At 41.3% G+C, this 25,533-nt stretch overlaps 1 protein-coding gene across 5 annotated transcripts in view; it reads left to right on the plus strand.

Annotated features, from left to right (window-relative positions):
• The window catches only part of ANKRD55 (ankyrin repeat domain 55), a 109,247-nt gene that overhangs the window by 76,982 nt on the left and 6,732 nt on the right, over positions 1-25,533 (plus strand). For all 5 annotated transcript variants that reach the window (XM_044932427.2, XM_044932425.2, XM_044932424.2 and 2 more), the window contains 3 exons: positions 2,446-2,630; positions 11,146-11,313; positions 17,770-18,431. In XM_044932427.2, the coding sequence (XP_044788362.1) occupies positions 2,446-2,630; positions 11,146-11,313; positions 17,770-18,431 (1,015 nt within the window). The remainder of the gene's footprint in view (positions 1-2,445; positions 2,631-11,145; positions 11,314-17,769; positions 18,432-25,533) is intronic.

The raw sequence follows: 25,533 nt of genomic DNA on the forward strand, positions 1-25,533 counted from the left end.
GACTGAGCAACTTCACTTTCACTTTTCACTTTCATGCATAGGAGAAGGAAATGGCAACCCATTTTCTTGCCTGGAGAATCCCAGAGACTGCGGAGCCTGGTGGGCTGCTGTCTATGGGGTAGCACAGAATTGGACACGACTGAAGCGACCTAGCAGCAGCAGCAGCATGCCTCCTAGGAACCTCCATTCTACCCATAAGACCTGCCGCCTAGAGATTCAGGGTGTCTGTGGATTCATTGAGAAAATGCAGATGAATTATTATTATTATAATCTTTACTCAAATATCAGTAGAAAACTGAAAGATAAGACTTTCCACAGTGTGAGACAGAATGACTATTTTATTGGCCTTTGAGGATTTATTGTTATCTTAAATTGCAAATGCTTATGTAGTGCAGGCATGCTAAACTGCTTCAGTCATGTCCAACTCTTTGCGATCCCACGGACTACGTGGCCTGCCAGGCTCCTTTGTCCATAAGATTCTCCAGGCAAGAATACTGGAGTGGGTTGCTGTACCCAGGATCTTCCCGACCCAGGGATTGAATCCTAGTCTCCTGCATCTCCCGAATCTGCAAGCAGTTTCTTTACCACTAGAACCACCTGGGAAGTGCTTACGTAGTGCTTTTTTGTATTTTTCAGTCCAGTGAAAAATAACATGCACAATATTTACTTACTTGTTTATTCAAGCTAAAGAGATATAGGACACTCTCCAGAAACAGCTGGTGATCTTTAAGGTTGGGACAGGTTGCTAAAAAAACTATAGAGCAATCTCATTCCAAAGATAAGATAAAAACTTATAGATCTACACAGAGAGAGGGATCCGATTTAAACGGTTTCCTGAAGCTCTTTCCTTTTCATACATTTTATTTCTTTATTGATTAGCTACTAAATTATGACCCACTTCTGTTTAAAAAGGATTTTTGACAATTAAATTACATGCAACTTCTAGCAATTTGACTATTACCAGATCATTTTGGTCATCATTATGCCACTAGTCAGTATTCATCATTGTCATTTTGTTAATATTAAAATTAATTCTGCCAGCTTCTCAGGGGTCAATCTCTATAGCAAGCAGGAAACAAGAAGCATATATTTAATGAGGAAGTTATCTAGGTGGCCCACCCATCATGCTAGCTCTGATGTCAGTCAATTACACACATATTTATTTTTTTTAATATAAATTTATTTATTTTAATTGGAGGCTGATTACTTTACAATATTGTATTGGTTTTGCCATACATTGACATGAATTTGCCACAGCTGTACATGTGTTCCCCATCCTGAACCTCCCTCCCACCTCCCTCCCCATCCCATCCCTCTGGGTCATCCCAGTGCACCAGCCCCGAGCATCCTGTATTATGCATTGAACCTGGACTGGTGATTCGTTTCACATATGATAATATACATATTTCAATGCCATTCTCCCAAATCATCCCACCCTTGCCCTTTCCCACAGAGTCCGAAATACTGTTCTATACATCTGTGTCTCTTTTGCTATCTTGCATACAGGGTTATTGTTACCATCTTTCTAAATTCCATATATATATGTTAGTATACTGTATTGGTGTTTTTTCTTTTCTTTCTGGCTTACTTCACTCTGTTTAATAGGCTCCAGTTTCATCCACCTCATTAGAACTGATTCAAATGTATTCTTTTTAATGGCTGAGTAATACTCCATTGTGTATATGTAACACAGCTTTCTTATCCATTCGTCTGCTGATGGACATCTAGGTTGCTTCCATGTCCTGGCTATTATAAATAGTGCTGCGATGAACATTGGGGTACATGTGTCTCTTTCAATTCTGATTTCCTCGGTGTGTATGCCCAGCAGTGGGATGCTGGGTCGTATGGCAGTTCTATTTCCAGTTTTTTAAGGAATCTCCACACTGTTCTCCATAGTGGCTGTACTAGTTTGCATTCCCACCAACAGTGTACGAGGGTTCCCTTTTCTCCACACCCTCTCCAGCATTTATTGCTTGTAGACTTTCCTCCCTGGACTTCCCAGGTGATCAATGGAAAAGAATCTGTCTGCCAGTGCAGGAGACTCAGGAGACACTGGTTCGATCCCTGGGTGGGGAAGACCCCCTGGAGGAGGAAATGGCAACCCACTCAAGTATTCTTGCCTGGAGAATCCCATGGACAGAGGAGCCTAGTGGGCTACAGTCCATAGGATCCAAAGAGTCAGACCCGACTAAGCACCCACATACCTTAAGTCCTCCTTAGTTCACTAATTATGGAAGACAATTTAGCTCTTACAGGAGACAAAAACCCCTGCCGGGACTTGAGACAAGTGGAAATTTGTTGGTGGGTTTGATAAAATGCATTTTATTTTAGTGTGTGTTAGTTTTGAATTTTTTTTTTTTGCTTTGAATTTTTATCTTAATTTACATAGACAGGGAAGAGCACTGGATCATACATAATGAGCTTTTTTTGACTCTGTTTTTCCAGAGTGGAAATAGAATTCTGTGTTCCATCATTCTGAGCCATCACCAGGGTCCATCCATAATCAACTACGACGATGAGAGTGGCAAGACATGCGTGCACATCGCCGCAGCAGCAGGTTTCTGCGACATCATCAATGAGCTGGCAAGAGTCCCTGAGTGCAACCTGCAGGCTCTGGATGTGGACGACAGGTATCCATGGCCGCTCTGTCACCTTTTCCAAATTTTAATCTCAAAACAAAGAATATGTTTAAGGAGTTATCTTATATGACTATATCCTTACTGCCAGTAATATTAATATTTATACCTGGGCTTGTGACAATAAAAACTGCTCTATATTAGTCAGGACAGGAAAAACCATTGTTATGAAGAGAAACGCTGGGACTGTATTGTCAGACTTTCCACTTTTTGCTAACTGTTCTCAGAAGGCTTTCTGTATATCAGCTTCCTGCTATATGCGCTTTTTGTTCTTAACAGTAAGTCTTATTTTTTTTCCTTCATTCCTGGATTATGTCATAAAATCAACAAGCTCTTGTTATCCAGAGAAGAGCACAATATAGGCTTTGTGTTCAGAACTAGATGTGACCTTATCAGGGTTCTGTTTTGGTTTTCTTTAGTCATTAAAGATGTATTTACATAGATAAGGAAGCTGAGTCCAGAAAGGTGAAGAGACTTGCCTAAGAGGTAATTAGCAACTAAGTGAAAACTTGTTGTTCAATCTGAGTCTAGCTCTTTGTGACCCCATGGATTTCAGCATGCCAGGCTTCTCTATCCTTCACTATTTCCCACAGTTTTCTCAAATTTATGTCCATTGTGTTGGTGATGCTATTCAGCCATCTCATCCTCTGTTGTCCCCTTCTCTTCCTGCCCTCAACTTTTCCCAGCATCATGGTCTTTTCCACTGAGTCAGCTCTTCGCATCTGGTGGCCAAAGTGTTAGAGCTTCAGCTTCAGCATCAGTCCTTCCACTGAGTATTCAGGGTTAATTTCCTTTAGGATTGTCTGGTTTGATCTCCTTTCTGTCCAAGGGACTCTTAAGAGTCTTTTCCAGCACCACAGTTGGAAAGTATCAATTCTTTGGTGCTCATACTTCTTGATGGTCCAACTCTCACATCCATACATGACTACGGGAAAAACCACAGCTTTGACTAGACAGACCTTTGTTGGCAAAGTGATGTCTTTGCTTTTTAATATGCTGACAGAAGAAGTGAGAACAACAATCCCATGGCCTCCAAAATGAAAACCCAATAACAGAAAACTAACCAAAATGATCACATGGATCACAGCCTTGTGTAACTCAAAGAAAACGTGTACCCTTGTCTTTTAAATGTAGAGCTTTTCACCTACTGGCCCTTCATCCATAATCAACTATTAGAATTTTTCAATTACAATGCTTATCTAACCTTTGCTTCAGTTAGGCATCGACTCAATGAAAATATAAGAATAATATAAAAACAAATAAGACTGTTGAAAACAAGTATAAGGCTTGTACATTATATATAGTTTTTTTTTAACCTTTTTCTATTGAAGAGCAATTTAGCCACCTACTTCCATTTTAGATTCCCCAAGAAGCACTTCCTACTACTTCCTGATACCTGAAACCCTTATAACACAGGAGAAAGAAATCTTGGGTTCCATGTAAGTCTCAGAAGCTGGAGACAGTTAACAGGATGACTTTAATTAAAATTAATATATAAATCATTGAAAATAGACCTTTTCTGAAGAGTAGATATTGAACTTGAGCAGGTACAAAAGTAGAAGGATTTTGTTACATGAAGAGAAAAGGTGAATGATCCAAAAAGAGAAGAAAAGAACACATGTAAGGCAATGGCACCCCACTCCAGTACTCTTGCCTGGAAAATCCCATGGGCAGAGGAGCCTGGTGGGCTGCAGTCCATGGGGTTGCTAACAGTTGGACACCACTGAGCGATGTCACTTTTCACTTTCATGCATTGGAAGGGGAAATGGCAACCCTCTCCAGTGTTCTTGCCTGGAGAATCCCAGGGATGGGGGAGCCTGGTAGGCTGCCGTCTATGGGGTCGCACAGAGTCGGACACGACTGAAGCAACTTAGCAGAAGCAGCAGCAGCAAGGGGACTTTCCTGGTGGTCCAGTAGTTAGGATACCTTGTTTCCAATGCAGGGGGTGGGGGGTTGAACTTTGGTCAAGGAATACATGCCATGTGGCCAAATAAATAAAAGTAGAAAAATATATACATTTTTAAGGCATACATTTAGGAAAAGAGGGCTAGAAAAAAGTTTGCCTACTTCAAAATACTTCTAGAAGCAGCTCTAATACAGTATTTCCCACTTGAATTATTACATGCTTCAGTTCAGTTCAGTTTAGTTGCTCAGTCGTGTCCGACTCTTTGTGACCTCATGGACCACAGCACACCAAGCCTCCCTGTCCATCGCCAACTTTCAGAGTTTACTCAAACTCATGTCCATTGAGTCGGTGATGCCATCCAACCATTTCATCCTCTGTCGTCCCCTTCTCCACCAGCCCTCAATCTTTCCCAGCATCAGGGTCTTTTCAAATGAGTCGGCTCTTTGCATCAGGTGGCCAAAGTATTGGAGTTTCAGCTTCAACATCAGTCCTTCCAATGAACACCCAGGACTGATCTCCTTTAGGATGGACTGGTTGGATTTCCTTGCAGTCCCAGGGACCCTCAAGAGTCTTCTCCAACACCACAGTTCAAAAGCATCAATTCTTTGGTGCTCAGCTTTCTTCACAGTCCAACTTTCACATCCATACATGACCACTGGAAAAACCATAGCCTTGACTAGACGGACCTTTGTTGGCAAAGTAATGTCTCTGCTTTTTAATATGCTGTTTAAGTTGGTCATAACTTTCCTTCCAAGGAGTAAGTGTCTTAATTTCATGGCTGCAGTCACCATCTGCAGGGATTTTGGAGCCCACAAAAATAAAGTCAGCCATTGTTTCCACTGTTTCCCTATCAATTTGCCCTGAAGTGATGGGACCGGATGCCATGATCTTAGTTTTCGGAATGTTGAGCTTTAAGCCAACTTTTTCACTCTCCTCTTTCACTTTCATCAAGGGGCTCTTTAGTTCTTCACTTTCTGCCATAAGGGTGGTATTATCTGCTTATCTGTGGTTATTGATATTTCTCCCATGCTTAGGAGAGAAAATTTAGTTCCCCCAGTCTCAGGGCAGAAAGTATATCCGAAGGGAGTAAGAAAGTGCAAAAGATGGGGCCCTACAAGGGTTCAAAGTGAAGTAAAATCTCAAGAAGGGTCTAGTTTCTGCTTCGGAGCTCAGCTCAGCCTGCTCTGCATTTTGTTTCAGTTTCTGCATCCTGCACTGGATAGCTCTGCCTTCACATTGACACTGTAAGCTTGTGTCAGTAAAGAATTTTTCAAAATGTTCATAGGTTTAAGTATTGAAGCATTTGCAACAATTGTGGCTTCACTTCCCATCTTTTTTTTCCAGATAGAAAGTTTTTGAGAAAAGGGAAGAAAAATAAGGCAATGATTTTAAAAAATAAAAAAAAAGAGGATGAGGGAAAATATGAGGGAACTAGTCCTCCTAGATTATTAAAACACATCATAAATCTATGACATTTTAAAACATGTTGGTCCTAGCCTAAGATTGATGGTACAGAACACATAACTCATAAATAGCTTGTATAGCTTAAAGAGCCGAAATTTCATCAGTCTATGAAGTCATGCTTTCTTTTAGCACCCAAGTCATTTATCTTCAGGAAGGAGCGTCTTTAATCAAACTCTCCTCCCTACATACTTCTGGGAATTATCTAGGGAATGTTTGCATGTTCCATAAGGGGTTCCTTGGCTTCTGACAACTTACCAACACTGCATTCTTGTACCTATCATCTCCTGTCATTCAGAGACTGCCTCCTCAGCCCACTGCTTGTCTCTGATGAATTTCTTCTGAATCATGGTCCCTTGTTCTCCAGCTCCTTACTGTGATAACTGAGTCCAATCTGCTATGTTTGAAAACTATCCTGAAGCGTAGAGATAAGAAAGGGACTCCAGCTTACATAACTTGAAACTGGATACTACATATTGCCTGCAAAGGCTTTATGTGTATTGGTTAGAAGTTATCTATGCTTCTCTTGTTTCTGCAAAATAATTTTTCCCTGTGTCCTTCTGGACCTCTTCTTCCATGTTGATGTTCAGAATGATCTCGGGTTGCCTCAGCCTGCCTCGCTTGAAGCAGGGCTTCAGTTCCTGGCTAGAGATTGAGGTCAGGTTGCAGCAGTGAGAGAGCTGAATCCTAGCCACTAGACCAAAGATCAGGGACAAGGCCCTGGCCCTTCAACGTGCAGAAAAATAATTCCCACAAAGACAGAAAGTAGTGGAATAGGTAAAGTATTTATTAGGAGGAAAAAGAGTACAGTATATGAGGATAGACACACAGGCGGACTCAGAGGAAGAATTGCACCCTCAGGGCAGTTTAAGTTACTTATATGGAGCATTTCCTCCAGGTTTCCTTGGCCAATCATTTTAATTTGCCTGGTTCAGAGTTCATATCTGTTATATCTCAGGATCCTCCCATGTGCACACACACATCTCTTAGCCAAGATGAAAGAGGTCTGTGGGTGGGTGGCATCAGCATCACTCCCGTTTTGACCTCCAAGAAACCTTTCTTTGCACGTGCAGTTGGGAGGTCTCCTGACTTCAAAAAATGAGAAATATGTGGGCTCTTATCTTCTGTGTGGGCAGGGCTGGGCCCTCTCTCAGTTGTTCTGATATTGATAGTTTGTAGTTTCTGTCCACAGGGAATGACTCTCTAAACTTTACCCTGGGGACCATCTACCTCCTGCCTCAAGAGAAATTAATAGTCACTCTTCAGTTCAGTTCAGTCACTCAGTTGTGTCCGACTCTTTGCATCACCATGGACTGCAGCACGCCAGGCTTCCCTGTCCATCACCAACTCCCAGAGCTTGCTCAAACTCCTGTCCATAGACTCAATGATACCATCCAACCGTCTCATCCTTTGTCATCCCCTTCTCCTGCTTTCAATCTTTCCCAACAACAGGGACTTTTCCAATGAATCACTTCTTCTCATCAGGTAGCCAAAGTATTGGAATTTCAGCTTCAGCATCAGTCCTTCCAATGAATATTCAGGACTGATTTCCTTTAGGATTGACTGGTTGGATTTCCTTGAAGTCCAAGGAACTCTCAAGAGTCTTCTGCAACACCACAGTTCAAAAGCATCAATTCTTCGGTGCTCAGCTTTCTTCATAGTCCAGCTCTCACATCCATACATGACTACTGGAAAAACCATCACTTTGACTAGACGGACCTTTGTTGGCAAAGTAATGTTTCTGCTTTTTCATATGCTGTCTAGGTTGGTGATAGCTTTTCTTCCAAGGAGAAAGCATCTTTTAATTTCACGACTGCAGTCACCATCTGCAGTGATTTTGGAGCCCCCCCCCCAAAATAAAGTATTTCACTGTTTAAATTGTTTCCCCTTCTATTGGCCATGAAGTCATGGGACCATTAGTACAGTCACTCAGCAACTGTCATAAAGGCCAAAGAGCGTTGTCACGTGTTGATAAACCTGACTGCATTGATATTCAACCCTCCATCTATTGAATTTATTGGCAATATATTCTCTAATCAGGAGGGTATAATATGGCTGGTGCCTCATCTTGTTTCATAATAAATATTGTCTGGAGACCTCTCAAATAGAATGGAATGAATCATATCTTGTACAAGCTCAAATAGGCAGTGCAATTGATGACTATGTTGAAAAAATATATGGTCCTATATTAAGTGTCCTCAAATTGCTATCCATATCATAACATGAAGAGGATGCTTGATTGACACAGGACACAGTCACCCATGGGGACTCTGGTCATACTGTGGACATGGCTGCTGCTGCTGCTGCTGAGTCGCTTCAGTCATATCCAACTCTGTGTGACCCCATAGACGGCCTCCTACCAGGCTCCCCCGTCCCTGGGATTCTCCAGGCAAGAACACTGGAGTGGGTTGCCATTTCCTTCTCCAGTGCATGAAAGTGAAAAGTGAACATGGCCACACTCCCAATACTAAGTCCTGAGCCCCTTCAGACAGATAGACCCAACTGAGTCCTTCTCTGTCTCACCCACAGACTGCCTCCATGTCTGAGAGACTTCTTGGCTCTCCAGGGGTGGTCATCTGCCAGGGGTCAAGCCCCCGAAAGAAGCCAAGGAGAGGCCTCCCATGCCTTCTTTTCCTCCCAGGATTGATCCTCTCCCAGGCTGACTGATAGGAAGAAAAGCCCTTCTCTTCATGGGAAACCCCATTCACAGGAATGTCATCTATCACCATTCCCCTCTTTAGCCCTCCAGGGTCCCACTGTCCAGACATACCACACAGACATCCCCAACCACCTACTTGCCAGTATCTCTGCCAAAGAAGCAAGGTTCAGGTCCCCTTTGTTCTTGAGTCCAGTGGTCCTTTATGCTCTTATCACCTTCTTGTCCCATTTGCCTTGATAGTTCTTTCTACAGCTGCGGAACTGTTTTGCTCCACATCTGCTGTCAGTTCTGGGCTTGGCTTTTGGAAACAGGAAGACACTATTTCTCTTATCTACCCTGCTATATCCCTCCCTTCAAGTTGGGCATAAAGTCAACCATATCCTTATATGGAGGAAAGGGAACAGGTAGAAAAGTATGTATACAGTTCAGGATCTTAAAATTTGATCCCACTGCATTAATAAATGGTGTTGAGAAAAGCTGGCTATGTAACTGGAAAAATGGTCAGATTGGCTCCACACTTCACCACACATATCAGAATACACTTTCAGATACATGTGAAGTTTTGTTTAAATCCAAATAAATCTAGAATAAAATATTGGTTTCCTATTTATTTACATTCAGTAAATTTACTTTTTTTGGATGTATAGTTCGATGAATTTTAACACATACATAGATTCATGCAATCACCACAAGGCAGATCCAAAACAATGCATCAGTCCCAACACCAACTCAGGTTGTCCTTTTATAGTCAAGGCTTCCCCCATCTCCAAGCTCTGGCAGCCATGGACTAGTTCTCTCTTTTGGGTTTTGCCTTTTCCAGAATGTCATGCAAATGGAAATATACAATATGTAATCTTTTGAGATTGCTTTATTTCACCTGGTAGAAGGCACTTGAGATTCATCTATGTTCCATATACCAGTGGGCTATTCTTTTTACTGCTAAGTAGTATTCTATCTTGTGGATAAATTATAGTTTGTCCATCCACCCATTGAAGAATATTGGGTTGTTTATACTTTTGGATGATTACAAACAGTACAGCTATAAACATTTGTGTACAAGTTTTTGTGTAAATGTAAGTTTTCATTTCTCTAGCTATAGATATAGACATGAGATTGCTTGGCAATATGGTAAGTATGCTTAACTGTAGAAGCAATTGACAAACTATTTTCTGGTGTGGCTGCTTCTAAAAAATGTATAAAAGTTCAAGTTGCCCTGAATCTTCATCCATACATGTATTGCCAGGTTTTTGGTTTTTTTTTTTTTAACTTTTTTTTTTCATTGAAGTATAGTTGATTTACAGTGTTGTGTCCATCTCTGCTATCCAGCAAAGTGACTCAGTTATACACATATATAAAGCCTTTTTTAAAAAAATATTTAGCCATTTAAATAAGTATGTAGTGGTATCCCATGTAGTTTTAATTTGCATTTCTCTGAATGAAAAATGTTACTGAGCATCTTTTCATGTGCTTGTTTACCAATTATACACTTTCTTTGATAAAGTCTTCAATCTTTTGCTTGTTTTTTAAATCGATTTGTATATATATTTTTTATTGTTCAGTTTTTAAATACTTTACATACTCTCTTTGTTGGATGTGTAATTTGCAAATATTTTCTCCCAGTCTCTGGCTTTTTTTTTTTTTTTAAGAAAATGATGGTTTTGCCACTTATCAAAGGTTTAAAAACTGGTGAGTATGTATCTACCTTATGGCTAATGAAGAACTTTCTAAAATGTAAAAGCATGAAACAAATAAAAAATGAAGAGGTAAATAAATGTGGTAATTTCTTAAAATTTTTATGGAAAACCTCTAAAAAAAAATTAAAAGCTAGGTAACAAATTAGAGGAAATGTTTTCATAAACCTAACTAGAAAAAACCCAATACCTTAAATGTTTTAAAAGCTTATGTGAGTTAGTAAGAAAAGCTAACAACCTAATAGAAAATGGACATAGGGCATTAAGGCTCATTTCAATGAAGAAACTAAAATGTCAAATAAAATGTATTTGCAAGGTTCTTCCTCATGCTATTTAAAGAAATGCAGATTCAAACAACACTGAAGTACTAATTTTGCCTACCAAGTTGGCAAAGATTTTTAAAGATGTTGATAACACTTCATATTAGGAAGGAGTAGGAACGCAGCTGGTAGGAGGAAAAATTGAGTCAGTTTTCTTGGAAGGCAATCCTGGCACTATGTATAAAGAGCCTTCAAATTGTTCATACCCTTTGACCCACTACTTCCTTTTTGAGGAAATTCGCAGAAAGACCAAAGAAGGGGAAAGGCCACAGAGTATCAGAATTAGAGGAGAGGCCTCTACACACATACACCATCCCCCTGAAACCCCATTTAGTGCATACCATTTCCACACTGTAAGTAGCAACAGGTCTGTCCTGCCAGGACCCAACTTTGAGCAGGAGCTGTTGTCAGCTAGGTAACCTGTATCATTCATGTACTCAGACACTTGTGCTGTCCCCCCGTGGCCCCCCAGGACACCTCTGCACTGGGCTGCAGCTGCAGGGAAAGCAGACTGTGTGCAGTCACTGCTGGAGCTGGGAATGGACAGCAACCTGCGCGACATCAATGAGAGCACACCTCTGGCCTATGCCCTGTACTGTGGCCACACGGACTGTGTCAAGCTCCTCTCCCAGGAGAGCAGGTGAGCGCACCAGGAGGCACTCATTTTTTTCTTCGTCTCAAAGATTTATAAAATTGGATGCAATTGTCTAAACTGCCAAAACCAGCACAAAACGATCTATAACTTAATAATTGTGTTTGCCATTGCCAACTACAAACTGGTACTTGCCATCTACCTCTACAAGGATTAAACCGTGCTGCTGCAGCTGCTGACTTTCAGCAGCCCCCCCACTGAAAGGCGCTCAAGGTGGAGAGCAGAAATGAAGCTCTCTGTGCTCTGGAATAACTGACAGAACAGGTCTCTAGATAGTTAGATGTTTTCAGGAACCAATTTTATGAGCCCAATTCTTGCATCTCCTTGTATCTAGAAAAGCACAAAAATCTTGCATGGTGACAACTGTTCCTCATGACTAGCAGTTCAGTCAGTTCCGTTCAGCTCAGTTCAGTTCAGTTCAGTTCAGTCAGTTCAGTTCAGTTCAGTTCAGTCCAGTCGCTCAGTCATGTCTGACTCTCTGCGACCCCATGAATCGCAGCTCGCCAGGCCTCCCTGTCCATCACCAACTCCCGGAGTTCACTCAAACTCACATCCATCGAGTTGGTGATGCCATCCAGCCATCTCATCCTCTGTCGTCCCCTTCTCCTCCTGCCCCCAATCCCTCCCAGCGTCAGAGTCTTTTCCAATGAGTCAACTCTTCGCATGAGGTGGCCAAAGTACTGGAGTTTCAGCTTTAGCATCATTCCTTCCAAAGAAATCCCAGGGCTGATCTCCTTCAGAATGGACTGGTTGGATCTCCTTGCAGGCCAAGGGACTTTCAAGAGTCTTCTCCAACACCACACTTCAAAAGCATCAATTCTTCGGTGCTCAGCCTTCTTCACAGTCCAACTCTCACATCCATATATGACCACTGGAAAAACCATAGCCTTGACTAGACAGACCTTTGTTGGCAAAGTAATGTCTCTGCTATTCAATATGCTGTCTAGGTTGGTCATAACTTTCCTTCCAAGGAGTAAGCGTCTTTTAATTTCATGGCTGCAATCACCATCTGCAGTGATTTTGGAGCCCCCCAAAATAAAGTTTTCCACTGTTTCCCCATCTATTTGCCATGAAGTGGTGGGACCAGATGCTATGATCTTAGTTTTCTAAATGTTGAGCTTTAAGCCAACTTTTTCACTCTCCACTTTCACTTTCATCAAGAGGTTTTTTAGTTCCTCTTCACTTTCTGCCATAAGGGTGGTGTCATCTACATATCTGAGGTTATTGATATTTTTCCCGACAATCTTGATTCCAGCTTGTGCTTCATCCAGCCCAGCATTTCTCATGATATACTCTGCATATAAGTTAAATAAGCAGGGTGACAATACACAGCCTTAACGTACTCCTTTTCCTATTTGGAACCAGTCTGTTGTTCCATATCCAGTTCTAACTGTTGCTTCCTAACCTGCGTATAGGTTTCTCAAGAGGCAGATCAGGTGGTCTGGTAGTAAGCTCCTGCAAAAAGTATGTGCTTGATTGCATGTACTTCCCCTTCACCAAAACCTTCCCAGCCACCTCTGCTCACCACTCTGAGCAGTTTCTCAGAGTGATCAGAAATGATGTCTCCTGGGCTATAGTCCTCATTTTCCCCCAAATAAATAGTGACTCACAACTCTCATGTTGTGCATGTTTTTTCAGTTGACACCATTATCTAACAATGATATGTCCTTGAATCTGTGGAGCAAAATGGTAGTAGTAAGCCTGAATGTATCAGCCTAACATTTACTGAACTCTAATCTCTTCTGTTTTCTCCCTTTCCACATCCATTTAAGCAATATGCTAATTGCGCTTTTGCCTAATCAGCATTTCTCCAACTCTTTGTTCTCAGGACCCGTTTATACTCAAAAATTATGGAGGACCCAAAAAAGCTTTTGTTTATGTGAGTTACACCTATCAATATTTATGGCATGAAACTAAAACTGAGACACTTTTGATAAAATATTTTAGTTAGTAATTTAAAGTGATAATAATCCATTACAAGTTAAGATTAATACCATATTTTTAGTTAAAAATAAACTATTCTTCAAAACCAACCAGAAAAAGTGTAATGAAAAGAGCAGCTTTATTTTACTTTTCCCTTCAAGTCTTCTTGATAACTTTATAGAAGTTAAATAGAATACAGCGGGATTCCCACATCTGCATCTGCATTCAATCTATTGCAACATGACTGTTTTGACTAAAGTGTATGAAAATAATCTGGCCTCACATAGACACATAGGTAAAAAAGGGAGGTGTATTTCAATAGACTTTTCAGATAACTATGGATACTTTTCCTCTGATAGTACACCAAAACTTGACAAGTAGTATTAGGTTGGTACAAAAGTAATTGCAGTTTTACACTGTTGAACTTTGCCATTTGATATTGGGATACATTCTTAAATAAATGTGGTTATGTTATACAACATTTTAATGTGCATTTCTCACTTTATGTCTTTTTTCTAATGACTTATTATTTGCTGTTTCTTTTATATTTATTTTGACTATAGAAATGTTGTTAGACAAAAAGCAAATTCGAATAATTTTTTTATTCGAGTTAAAAATGGGTTGCAAAGAAACAGAAACAACTTGCAACATCAACAACACATCTGGGCTAGGAACAGCTAATGAATGTATAGTGCAGTGGCAGTTCAAGAAGTTTTGCAAAGGAGATGAGAGCCTTGAAGATAAGGAACACAGTGGTCGACCATCAGAAGTTGACAATGAGCAACTGAGAACCATCATCAAAACTGATTCTCTTACAACTACATGAGAGGTTACAAAGAATTCAGTATTGACCGTTCTACGGCTATTTGGCATTTGAAGCAAATTGGAAAAGCGAAAAAGCTCGATAAGTGGATGCCTCATGAGCTGACCGGAAATTTAAAGAAAAAAATTGTCATCTTGAAGTGTCATCTTCTCTTATTCTATGCAACAACAAGAAACCATTTCTTGATCAGATTATGACATGCAAGAAAAGTGAATTTCAGATGACAACCAGTGGTGACCAGCTCAGTGGTTGGACCAAGAAGAAGCTCCAAGATCAGATCAGCCACTCAGTCGTGTCCAACTCTTTGCGACCCCATGAATCGCAGCTCGCCAGGCCTCCCTGTCCATCACCATCTCCTGGAGTTCACTCAGACTCACGTCCATCGAGTCAGTGATGCCATCCAGCCATCTCATCCTCTGTCGTCCCCTTCTCCTCCTGCCCCCAATCCCTCCCGGCATCAGAGTCTTTCCAATGACTCAACTCTTCACATGAGGTGGCCAAAGTACTGGAGTTTTAGCTTTAGCATCATTCCTTCCAAAGAAATCCCAGCTTCCCAAACCCAAATATGCACTAAAAAAGGGTCATGGTCACCGTTTGGTGGTCTGCTGCTCTAGTGATCCACTACAGCTTTCTGAATCCCAACAAAACCATTACATCTGAGACGTACGCTCAGGAAATCAATGAGATTCACTGAAAACGGTAATGCCTACAGCCGACACTGATCAACAGAAAGAGCCCAGTTTTTCTCTATGACAATGCCCGACCACATGTCACACAACCACCACTTCAAAAGTTGAACGAACTGGGCTACAAAGTTTAGCCTCATCTGCAGTATACACCCGACCTCTTGCCAACCTACTATGACTTCAAGCATCTCAACTTTTTCTAGGGGAAATGATTCCACAGCCAGCAGGAGGCAGAAGATGCTTTCCAACGCTTCATTGAATCCCAAAGCATGGATTTTTATGCTACAGGAATAAACAAACTTATTTCTCGTTGGCAAAAATGTGTTGATTTTAATGGTTGTTATTTTGATTAATAATGATGGGTTTGAGCCTAGTTATAATGACTTAAAATTTATGGTCTGAAACCACAATTATTTTTGTATCAATCTAATAGTTTCCCAAAGATCAGTTGCAGTGTGGACTTTGTCACCTTATCAGTGAACTTTTTGAATTCTATTACATTAAAATCCATTCATCTCTCTAGCACCTTTAATGTGTCTTATACCTATGCATGATTTTATATCTTGCATTGGTCATTTGAAAAACATTGGTTTGCTTAGTTATGAAGATCTTCCATTAAATAATACATTTCATTTTACAACATTAGAAAAAATCACATTTATTAATGTCACCAATGATCTCATCAGAAAAGGTTTTATGTATCAGGAAGCTATCAAGCTCAAAGTATGCATACAAATTTTCCAAAATTTCTCATTTTTGCATGAAAGCTAGATTTTTGTCATTGGCAACAATTACTGTCAATTGTTTACCTTGAAATGACAGACTCACTGTGTTCATTTTTGAAAAATCAAATGCCCTACTCCAAATAACCATAGCTTGCCTAGAAGCCATTGAAATGATGGTTCATGGGGGAAAAAAGTATCTAGTTCAGCTCAAACAATTCCACAAATATTTTACCTCAAAAAATCCATCATATATTAGTATAGAGTTGTTGTTTAGTCGCTCAGTCATGTCCAACTCTTTGTGAACCTATGCACTGCAGCACTCCAGGCTCCCCTGTAGTTCACCATCTCCCCGAGTTTGCTCAGACTCATGTCCATTGAGTTGGTGATGCCAATATATAGCAGAATTGCTTATGAGTACTTTCTATTTTGTCCAGAAAAAAAAAAAGCATCTCAAGAATCAATATTTAGTAAAATGAAGAAGTTTTACTGGGCATTATTAAATTAAATGGCAGTTTTGTTTTAATGAAAGTCTATTGTTACTACTGGAGAAGGCAATGGTAACCCACTCCAGTACTCTTGCCTGGTAAATCCCATGGGCCGAGGAGCCTGGTAGGCTGCAGTCCATGTGGTCTCAAAGAGTCGGACACGACTGAGCGACTTCACTTTCACTTTTCACTTTCATGCATTGGAGAAGGAAATGGCAACCCACTCCAGTGTTCTTGCCTGGAGAATCCCAGGGACGGCGGAGCCTGGTGGGCTGCCGTCTCTGGGGTTGCACAGAGTCGGACACGACTGAAGCGACAGCAGCAGCAGCATTGTTACTGCTACCTTGATTTGTGCCAAGGAGCCCATTGTTTTGCCCATTTGCTCTCTTGCATGCTTGGTGTAAAAAGCAGTCCAGTGAAAAAGACAACATCTTGATATTATTATGAATATGGTTTTAACTTCATGAGGCCTGTCGGAGACCTCACCTCCAGGGTTCAATGGACCACACTTTGAGACCCACTGGCCAAAATCACAACCTTACTAGGAAAAGGAAATTGCTTGTAGAAGATGCTAAAGTAGCATTAGCATTTAGTTAATTTAGTTAGCACAGGGACATATTCTATATGGGAAAACTTGCAGGAATGCTAGAGATGTGGGGTTCTCTCTCTGGTAGTGTCAGGAGTGCAAAATCTGTGTTTCATATTTCATAAAGCCTTTTGGAAGGTGAAAGGAGGAAGATAAAAATTAATCACAGGAATAAAGATTCAATTATACACTGTGTGACCTACAGGAAAAAGAAAAAATTTCATTATATGTGGCCAAAATGAGGAGTGATACTTTCCAAACCACAGGTTACAATATCTCACTGCAAAGAGAAATGTTGCAATATTGCTTTTAGGGCATGCACACAGGTCCGGTTTCATCATTAACTCATACCGCAGAAAGCACTAATCAATTGTGGCCTCAAAAGAGAATAATACAGAAATTTCCAAGCAAAAAAAACAGCATAGTGCCTCAGGGAAACTCCACACAAGAAGAGCCAGCCGGACAGCTGCAGATCTTTTTCCCCTGCAGAATTTGCCTGCCCATTGGACATTGCTCACTTTTATTCTGCTGCCACGCCCAAATTCTGGCATACACACTTCCTGTTCTGCAGCCCAAGCCCAGACAAAAGCTTCTCTCCTTGGCTTCTTTTAGTATGTTTTATTTTAAGTGTTTTTCAATAGGAAATTTAGTAAAAACTCAACAGGAAACAAATAACACACAAACAGTGTAAAATAGGCAGGCTTCCTGAGGTGGATAATGTCAGAGCTCTGCCCTTATCTCCGGGGAGCCTTTACAGAGAACACCTGAAAAAATCAGACTCCCCTACCCCAGCTCTGCAGCCTCCACCCAGCTGCTAGCTAAAGCTTGAACGCAACATGTGGCCTGTATTTCTTTGACTTACAGCTGGCGCTCCTACTGACTGGCCTTAAGAAGTGAGTAAACAGTAACCCCTGAAGGTATTTGGTGTTTTCAGCTTACTTGATCCCCTGGCAAAAACAAATTTTGAAAGGATAGTTCCTAAGGGAACAAGCAAAATCTAACTAAGAAATATTCTAATTATGGATAGCAGACTGACCATGCCAAGGAAGGGGGTGGCATGTGAGTAGTTTTGCACATCACCTTTAACTTGAGAGGGCGCTGAATGACTTTGAATGATCTCCTTCCTGGAGATGGAATAGAGGGAGGTATTTTGTTTGATGACTGTTGGTGCGCCACTTCCTGTTCTCACAGAGCATCCTTGTTTTATATCCTATAGAACAGAGCCTCCTAGACCCCTTCCTGCCCAGAACAGTAGACCCCAGAAGAAGGAGGGACGATTCGGCATGCTCAATCAAATCTTCTGCAAGAACAGAAAGGAAGAGCAGAGGGCCTATCAGAAGGACCCCAGCAGGGACTGGCACAGGGGGGAGCACACCTCGGAAGTCGATGACATCATCACCACCTTTGACAGCAACGTGGACACCAACTGCCAAGAGCAGCCTGGTGAGCAGGTGGCTATGGTTGACTTTAAGAAGAGGACCTCAGAAAACTCAAAATATCACTTGCCAGAAAAGAAGCCTCTGGCCCGTAAAGGGCTTCCACCAATCAGAACACAGAGCCTCCCACCCATCACCCTGGGCCATAACTTCCTGACAGCCTCCCAGGGGGCCACTTCCCATGCTGGCCTGAGCTCTGGTACTCATCATGCGGCTCAGCGATCTCAGAAAAGCCGAAGTGAGCAAGATTTGTTGAATAACAGAACTGGCTGCCAGGCATTGCTAGATAACCCTTGGAAAGGTGATTCTCACCCGGTGTTCTATAAAGCCTGGACTATGTCTTCATCTGACAAGCTGCTAGACAGGTTGCTCACCAGCAGATCTGGCCACCAGGAAGTATCAGGGCCCCCACATCTTCCTCATCTACATAATCCTTCATCAGGTAATGTCCTTCCTCATTCCTGACAGATTCTGTACAAGAAACATGTCATACAGTCCTGAGTGAGGAGGGAGAGTAGATAGCTTGGAGGACTTCCCTTTAGTCCACTGGATTCAGGATATCTAGGCTATGTAAGGAGAAGGAAATGGCAACCCACTCCAGTGTTCTTGCCTGGAGAATCCCATGGACGGAGAAGCCTGGTAGGCTGCAGTCCATGGGGTCGCACAGAGTCAGACACGACTGAAGCGACTTAGCAGCAGCAGCAGCAGCAGGCTATGTAAACAGTCTGCTTTTCCAACCTGAGGACAGTCATCAAGTAGAAGCATGTGCCTTCTCATCTTATCCCATCCCACCAAATATGTGTGGTGACTGGCAGGTTGGAGCAGGAATGTTATTATTTCCACCAGCAAGGATTCTTAAGCAGGGATCCTTGCCGATATCACCTACAAGGGGTTGATTTGTTTGTGTGACTGTTTGCTTTTAAATCTGGTGTTCAATGACCACTCTGGGCCCACTGAACCAAAATTTTGGTGAGGCAGAGGGGAAAAGAGTAATGCCTTCCACGTGTATGTGTAGAAAGGGAACACATCACTCATTTATGGATCAAGACTCCAAACACATCAAAGGATTGATTACCTGGCCGATTACCTGTGTCTGCCCGCAGCTATGTAGCCCCTCATCCGAAGCAAACTATGTTATTAATTTTTTGCTTGTCCTTCCAAAAGTATTTTATACATATTTAAGTATTTGTATATATACATATATATATATACATTTTAAATAAATAAGCACATCACACTAAAGAATCTATATTTTTGTACACATACAAGCAATATATATGTGTCTACTTTTCACCCGTTTAAACAAACATATCACACTAAAACTTTTATTTATGTTTTTTAAAATCACCCACAGGTAATTCTGAGGTACAGTGGAGACTAAGATCTATTGTTCTAAAGCGCAGGCTTCAGAACAGCTGCCAAAATCAGGTCATTACTATAACAGCTTATTTTGTCATCAAGTGAATTAATCACTAACATTTAAAAATCATGAAGTTTTTACATAAAAGTTTAAATTTCTAGCTTCTCTTGAGAAATTGAAAAATCCAGCAACACTAAACACAAATTCCATTTGGCAATAATTGGCTAGATCTGAGTAACCAGTATCCCTCTGGACACCACGTGGACATGGACACCACGTGGACGTGGACATCACTGTCCCCAGTTTAGCCCAGTCCACACCACTCTCTAGTCTCTGTCCATGGAATGTCTGTTGTTCTTTAACAATAAGTTTCTGTTGCTTTTCTTATAGTGGGGTTAAGAGGGAAAATGATATGTTTCTTGAACCCATGCTTCTTTCAAAAGTAGAAAAGTGAAAGACCAAGAGGGTGTATGTATATTTTAAGAACTAGATGAGATCAATATATCTTTAGAGGTAAGAACTATTCCTCCCCATTTAATATGCAGCATGAGCCTGGCTGTCCTCACTCATTTACACGTGCCTGGTGTCTAAAACCTGTGAGGCAGCATAAGACTTCTCTCATACATATTTATTTGTATTTAAATGTATTTATTTGAATAAATACGTGACAGCTATTTCCTGAGAAGAACTTCCCGCAAGGTCTTACTTCCTCCTCAGAGCACTGGAGTGTGGGTAGTTTCCCTTGTGTTCTGTGAAGGGGTAAGGAAGCAAAGATATTGGTTTGTTGTCTTTTAACACTTTGATGGCCTCCAGGGCCTTGACTCAGCCTGCTTTCTGGAGTTAGTCCTGTCCTGGCTAATATCTCCTTTTTAGGGAAAAAAAAATTTTTTTTTTTTTTTTTTTTTTAAATTTTGAGTCTTGTTCTTTTTCTTTTCCCAGGACATCCTGGGGCTGTTTTTTCTTTATCAGTTAGAATTGGTTCATCTGTTGTAACAGAAACCCAAAGTAACAGTGGTTTAAGCAACATAGAAGTTTATTCCTCACACATGAAAGAAGTTGAACGTTATGGTTCCCAGTGCTTGGTGAACCATGATCCTTCCATTTGTATTCTCTACAACTTAACCTATGGCTTTCCTCCTTTGGAGAAAGAGCAGGAGAAAGGAGAGAGGCAGGGAGAAAGGAAGAGAGGGGAGAGGAAAATGGATGTCCCCAGACTGAATTATCTCCCATTAATAAGTTATCTCCCATCGCTTCTAGGCCTTTTGGCTAAGATCAAGTGTAATAAGTTATTGCCCATAAGTCCTAGAGTCTGCTTCCATCTCATTGGCCAGAACTTTAGTCACATGACTGCCTATCTGCAAGGGAGACTGGGAATTGTTGTCTTTTAGTTGATCACATGACTGTACCTCCAAAACTGGATTTTCATTTCTAAGAGAAAGAAGGGAGTAGATATTGAATAGAGAATTCATAGATTCTGTCACATGTGCCATCTAAAACTTTCCATATTACTTAAAATAAAAGAAAATTCAATAAAGTTGGTTTTAGGATTGATTTCACTTTTCCAATGAAGTAACTTGAAAAGTCCCTAGGGGCAGGAAAGCAGAAAAGAGCTAGCAGAATTCTCCAAGGGAATGTTAAATGATTAGCTGTGCCTGGATCAAAGCTTTTATTTTTTTCAACCAATGTTTTTGAGTGCTGATAATAACTAGGAGCCGTTCTAGGTAACTGAGTCATGATAAGATAAATATCCCAAGAATCTTCAGTCTATAAATGAACTTTCAGGAACATGGATTTTTCTAAGTTGATTATACAACTCACTTTAAATTGATTTTCTTCTCATGTTTACATATGAAAATCATAAGGGTTTTAAATGGAAAGGACTCTAGTCTTCACTCATTCTTTAAATGATTATTGAGTGTCTATTATTATAATTTATCAAGAGGCAGCATATCCAGTGGTTAAGAGATAAAATCTTTTTTTTTTCTTTTTTTGGCTACCACATGGCTTATAGGATCTTAGTTTCCCAGAGAAGAACTGAACCTGGGTCCACAGCAATCAAAGACCTGAGTCCTAACCACTGGACCACCAGGGAATTCCCCAAGAGAGGTCTTTTAAAGTCACATTTTTGTTGTTGTTTTGTCAATAAGCCCTGGCTCTCTTTTACTTGCTGTTAATGAATCTCTCTAAACCTTTGTTTCCTCGTGTCAAAAATGGGACGAAATACCCAACTTTTAGGGTTGTGAATTGATAGTAAGGTTAAATAAATTGATACATTTACAATACTTAAAATAGTGACTTTAACATAGTACTATACAAATACACACAAATTTGTGGGCTTTTTTTAAAACTATGTGCCAGGCCCTACACTAAGCCCAGTGCCTTAGACACAAGCTATAGGTGATGACATTTAACTGCATTTTTGTTCTCAGATCTAATCTCTTACTTCTGACTCTATTCTGTGTGTCTGGAAACTATACCTCCCAGGCTCCCTGGAAGCTGCTTCCAGGTACTTTTGCTAAAGTGCCAGGAGGCATTGACAAGAGTACGAGCAGGAGAAAGAGGAAAACCAGTGTAGTTCTCCTCAATGTCCCTCTGCTTCCTATGGAATTTCCAGTAGGGGTTTCACTCCTCCTACTTCCTCCACACAGCCCCTCACTTGTGGTTCTGGCTCCCACTAGCTTCTGGACCTTGGTAATATCAGCTTTTTCTCTTATACTCCAGACTAGAAGTGGTTGCATCCTCCTTCTGTGGTTAATTTCTGGATGTCCTTTAACCTTGTCATCTGGCTTCTCAGCTTTTCCACCACCAGTATAACGAAATTTCTATATGAAATTACCTCTCTTTCAGAGGCCTAAAGAGGTCTCCATTTTCCTGAATGAACCCTGATTGATAAGGCAAGACATGTCATCTCTCTCAGCTACAATTTTCCTACTCTCTGGATACACAGTCTGGGGCCATTTTGTTTCATGAAGGCCTTTCCAGTTATAATGTACATAGCCTAGAAAAGTTAAAACAACTTGTTCAGTCTTAACAACTAATGAGTGACATATTCAGAACTGTAACCCAGATCTCCTAAGAAGTTACCACACAGCCTCCTGGTGGCTCAGAGTTAACAGTCCACCTGCAATGCAGGTAGATGTGGGTTTAGTCCCTAGGTTGGGAAGATCCCCTGGAGGAGGAAATGGCCACCCACTTCAGTATCCTTGCCAGGGACAATACCATGGACAGGGGAGCCTGGTGGGTTACCATCCATTGGGTCAGGAAGAGTCGGGCTGAGCACATATACAATGGTGTGGAAGTGGTTCAGTCGCTAAGTCATGTCTGACTCTGCAACCCCATGGACTGTAGCCCGCCAGGCTCCTCTGTCCATGGGATTTCCCAAGCAAGAATACTGGAGTGGGTTGCTATTTCCTCCTCCAGGGGATCTTCCCGACCCAGGGATCGAATCCACAAAATAAGGGCTTCCCTTATTTCTGTCTTTAAATCTCAACGTCCAGTTGATAGCATGCTTACCAAATTATTTACGATGTGATTTTCTTAGAAACTACACCATCCTCCCCCAAAGAAAAATATTTCTGCCTTATGGATTTTATTTTTGCAAATATTTTTAACCCAATTTGAGTTTTTTGTTTTTTTTTAATGACTACTGAAACTTCCAGACTACAGTTGGGAGAGTTCACTTAAGTGGTTTAAATTGTTAGTTTAGGCGGGTTGAAACTCAGCAGATTTCTGCACTGAGCTCCCATACTTGATGTGAAAACCTAATGTGGTAAAGCAATTGGGTACTATAAATCATACCACTGCACCACTGGCTTGAACTTGGATCGTCTCTCTCCCCTGGATTTTTTCCTTTCCTGCCCTGGGTTTAGTAGAAATAATATGGGCTAGCAGTGATTACTACCATTTGAATTCCTGGAAGCTAATATCCTGTGCTGACTTCAGCAACCCTGAACATTTAGCTGTAATGATTATTGCTTAACATTTATTGAGACCTGTCAGTGGGCTAGATGGAGAGGATGGGGGATAAGGCACTTAACCTAAATGAGGGTTTGGAGCACATCAGCTTAATTCATTGCAAGCAGCTTTCAGAGAAAATGGAACAGAGAGTTGTGTGGTATTTTCTACCAGCCTGGTTATTTACAAGTCATCACAAGGAACCTAAGAAAGTGCTTGCTTCCTTTCTCCCTCAAGAGAGAACTTTCTTCTCCAGAATTTTCTAGACTATCCCAGCAACAACTCTCTCTCCTCCCTGCATAGGTCTGATGTCATGACCACCACTGTTTAAACCCATCAGCAATGGCACCCCACTCCAGTACTCTTGCCTGGAAAATCCCATGGATGGAGGAGCCTGGTAGGCTGCAGTCCATGAGGTCGCTAAGAGTCAGACACGACTGAACGACTTCACTTTCACTTTTCACTTTCATGCATTGGAGAAGGAAATGGCAACCCACTCCAGTGTTCTTGCCTGGAGAATCCCAGGGATGGTGGAGCCTGATGGGCTGCCATCTATGGGTTCGCACAGAGTTGGACACGACTGAAGCAATTTAGCAACAGGACAAAGGCCAGATTCTTCAGCTGGCAAAGTCCTCCCAACGTAGCCTGGCCTCACTTACCTTTCTCAACTTCTGCACCTTCCATTTCAATCTTTCCCCCTGTCCCCATCCCCTTGAACAGTTCCTTGAATATCTCTAAGCTCTTGAGGAACCCATACCTTTTACTCTACGACGTCTTTGCCTGTGTTTCATTTTGTTTTTCTTTTAACCTTTCATCTACTGAGTGCTTGATAGAGTCCTACAATCTTTTAAGAACCGGCCCAAACTTGCCTCCTATGCAGAAGGCTCCTCACTGCTGTAGGAGGTGTGGCCCGTTTTTACTATCCATCATGAAAGAATCCCTCCTCCACCTTGTTAAGCCTTCTAGGGGGCAGTGAACCACAGACTTCCCCTTCAACAGCACTGCAGGAGAGGAGTTTTTAATCCCCATTTTAGAGATGAAGAAATTGGAGGATTGGAGTGGTTACCCCACCCGCCTAAGGTCATAAGGTAGCTAGGAAGTGGCAGAGCAGATGTTTAAGCAAGGTCTATGGGATTCAAGACACACTGATCTCTCTGGGCCCTTCTTTCCTCTGTGATATCTTCACAGCACTACTCATGGCCTTCAAAAGTGCTTTATCTGTTTCTATTCCCATCAGCCACTTTGAGCTCCTTGCCTTATCTTTATACTCTAGTCTCTGGAATGCAAAGAGTTTGCAATAGATGAGTGCTGAATGTATTTGTTATTATTATTGATCTTCATTCTCTTCTATTTCCTCATTTAACTGTGAAAATTTTTTCTTCCTTTTTATTCTAAGACAGTGGTCATCCTCCACAGGCTGGACACACCTTGAAAGCTCCCGCAGCACAGATAAGAGATCTTTGAACTATGCACATTCTACCTTGTTCTTCAAAACTGAGCAAAATGTCAGGGTGGCAAAAAGTTTAACTCTCCTCCCACCTCCTCCCAAATCACTGCTGAAGTCCGTCTTTCCCACTTCTCCCATCCTATCTATACCATTGTGGCCTCTAAGGAGGCAGCATGGTGTGGATTTTAGGTCCAGACAGACCTGGGTTGGGTCCAGATTCTGTCACCTCCTGTCATATGACCTTGAGCTCCATTCAGAACTCCTCCAAATCACAGTGTCCTCATTTGGAAACTGGGCATGATAGTACCTCTCTCACAAGAGAAAGTGACTGTTAGGATTAAATGAGATTACATATATAGAAATTAGTCCAGTGCTTGACCACAGTAAGTGCTCAATAGTGTTACCCGTAATTATCATCTCATTTTTGGTTTTTCAAATTTCTGCTCCAGTGTTCCTGGATAAATAATCGAATATGAGTTGATACAGGTTTTACTGTAATTCTACTCAGAAATTTTTTTTTTAAACAATGGCTTATGAGCTTCCCTCATGGCTCAGATGGTAAAAGCATCTGCTTGCAATGCAGGAGACCCAGTTCCATCCCTGGGTAGGGAAGATCCTCTGGAGAAGGAAATGGCAACCTACTCCAGTACTCTTGCCTGGAAAATTCCATGGATGGAGGAGCCTCGTAGGCTACAGTTCATGGGGTCGGACAGGACTGAGCAATTTCACTTTCACTTATGAGGTTATTTAACCTTCAGAGTTCAAAGGAATAAAAATATAAAG

Source organism: Bubalus bubalis, chromosome 19 (assembly GCF_019923935.1).
Source record: "Bubalus bubalis isolate 160015118507 breed Murrah chromosome 19, NDDB_SH_1, whole genome shotgun sequence".
Lineage (NCBI taxonomy): Eukaryota > Metazoa > Chordata > Mammalia > Artiodactyla > Bovidae > Bubalus > Bubalus bubalis.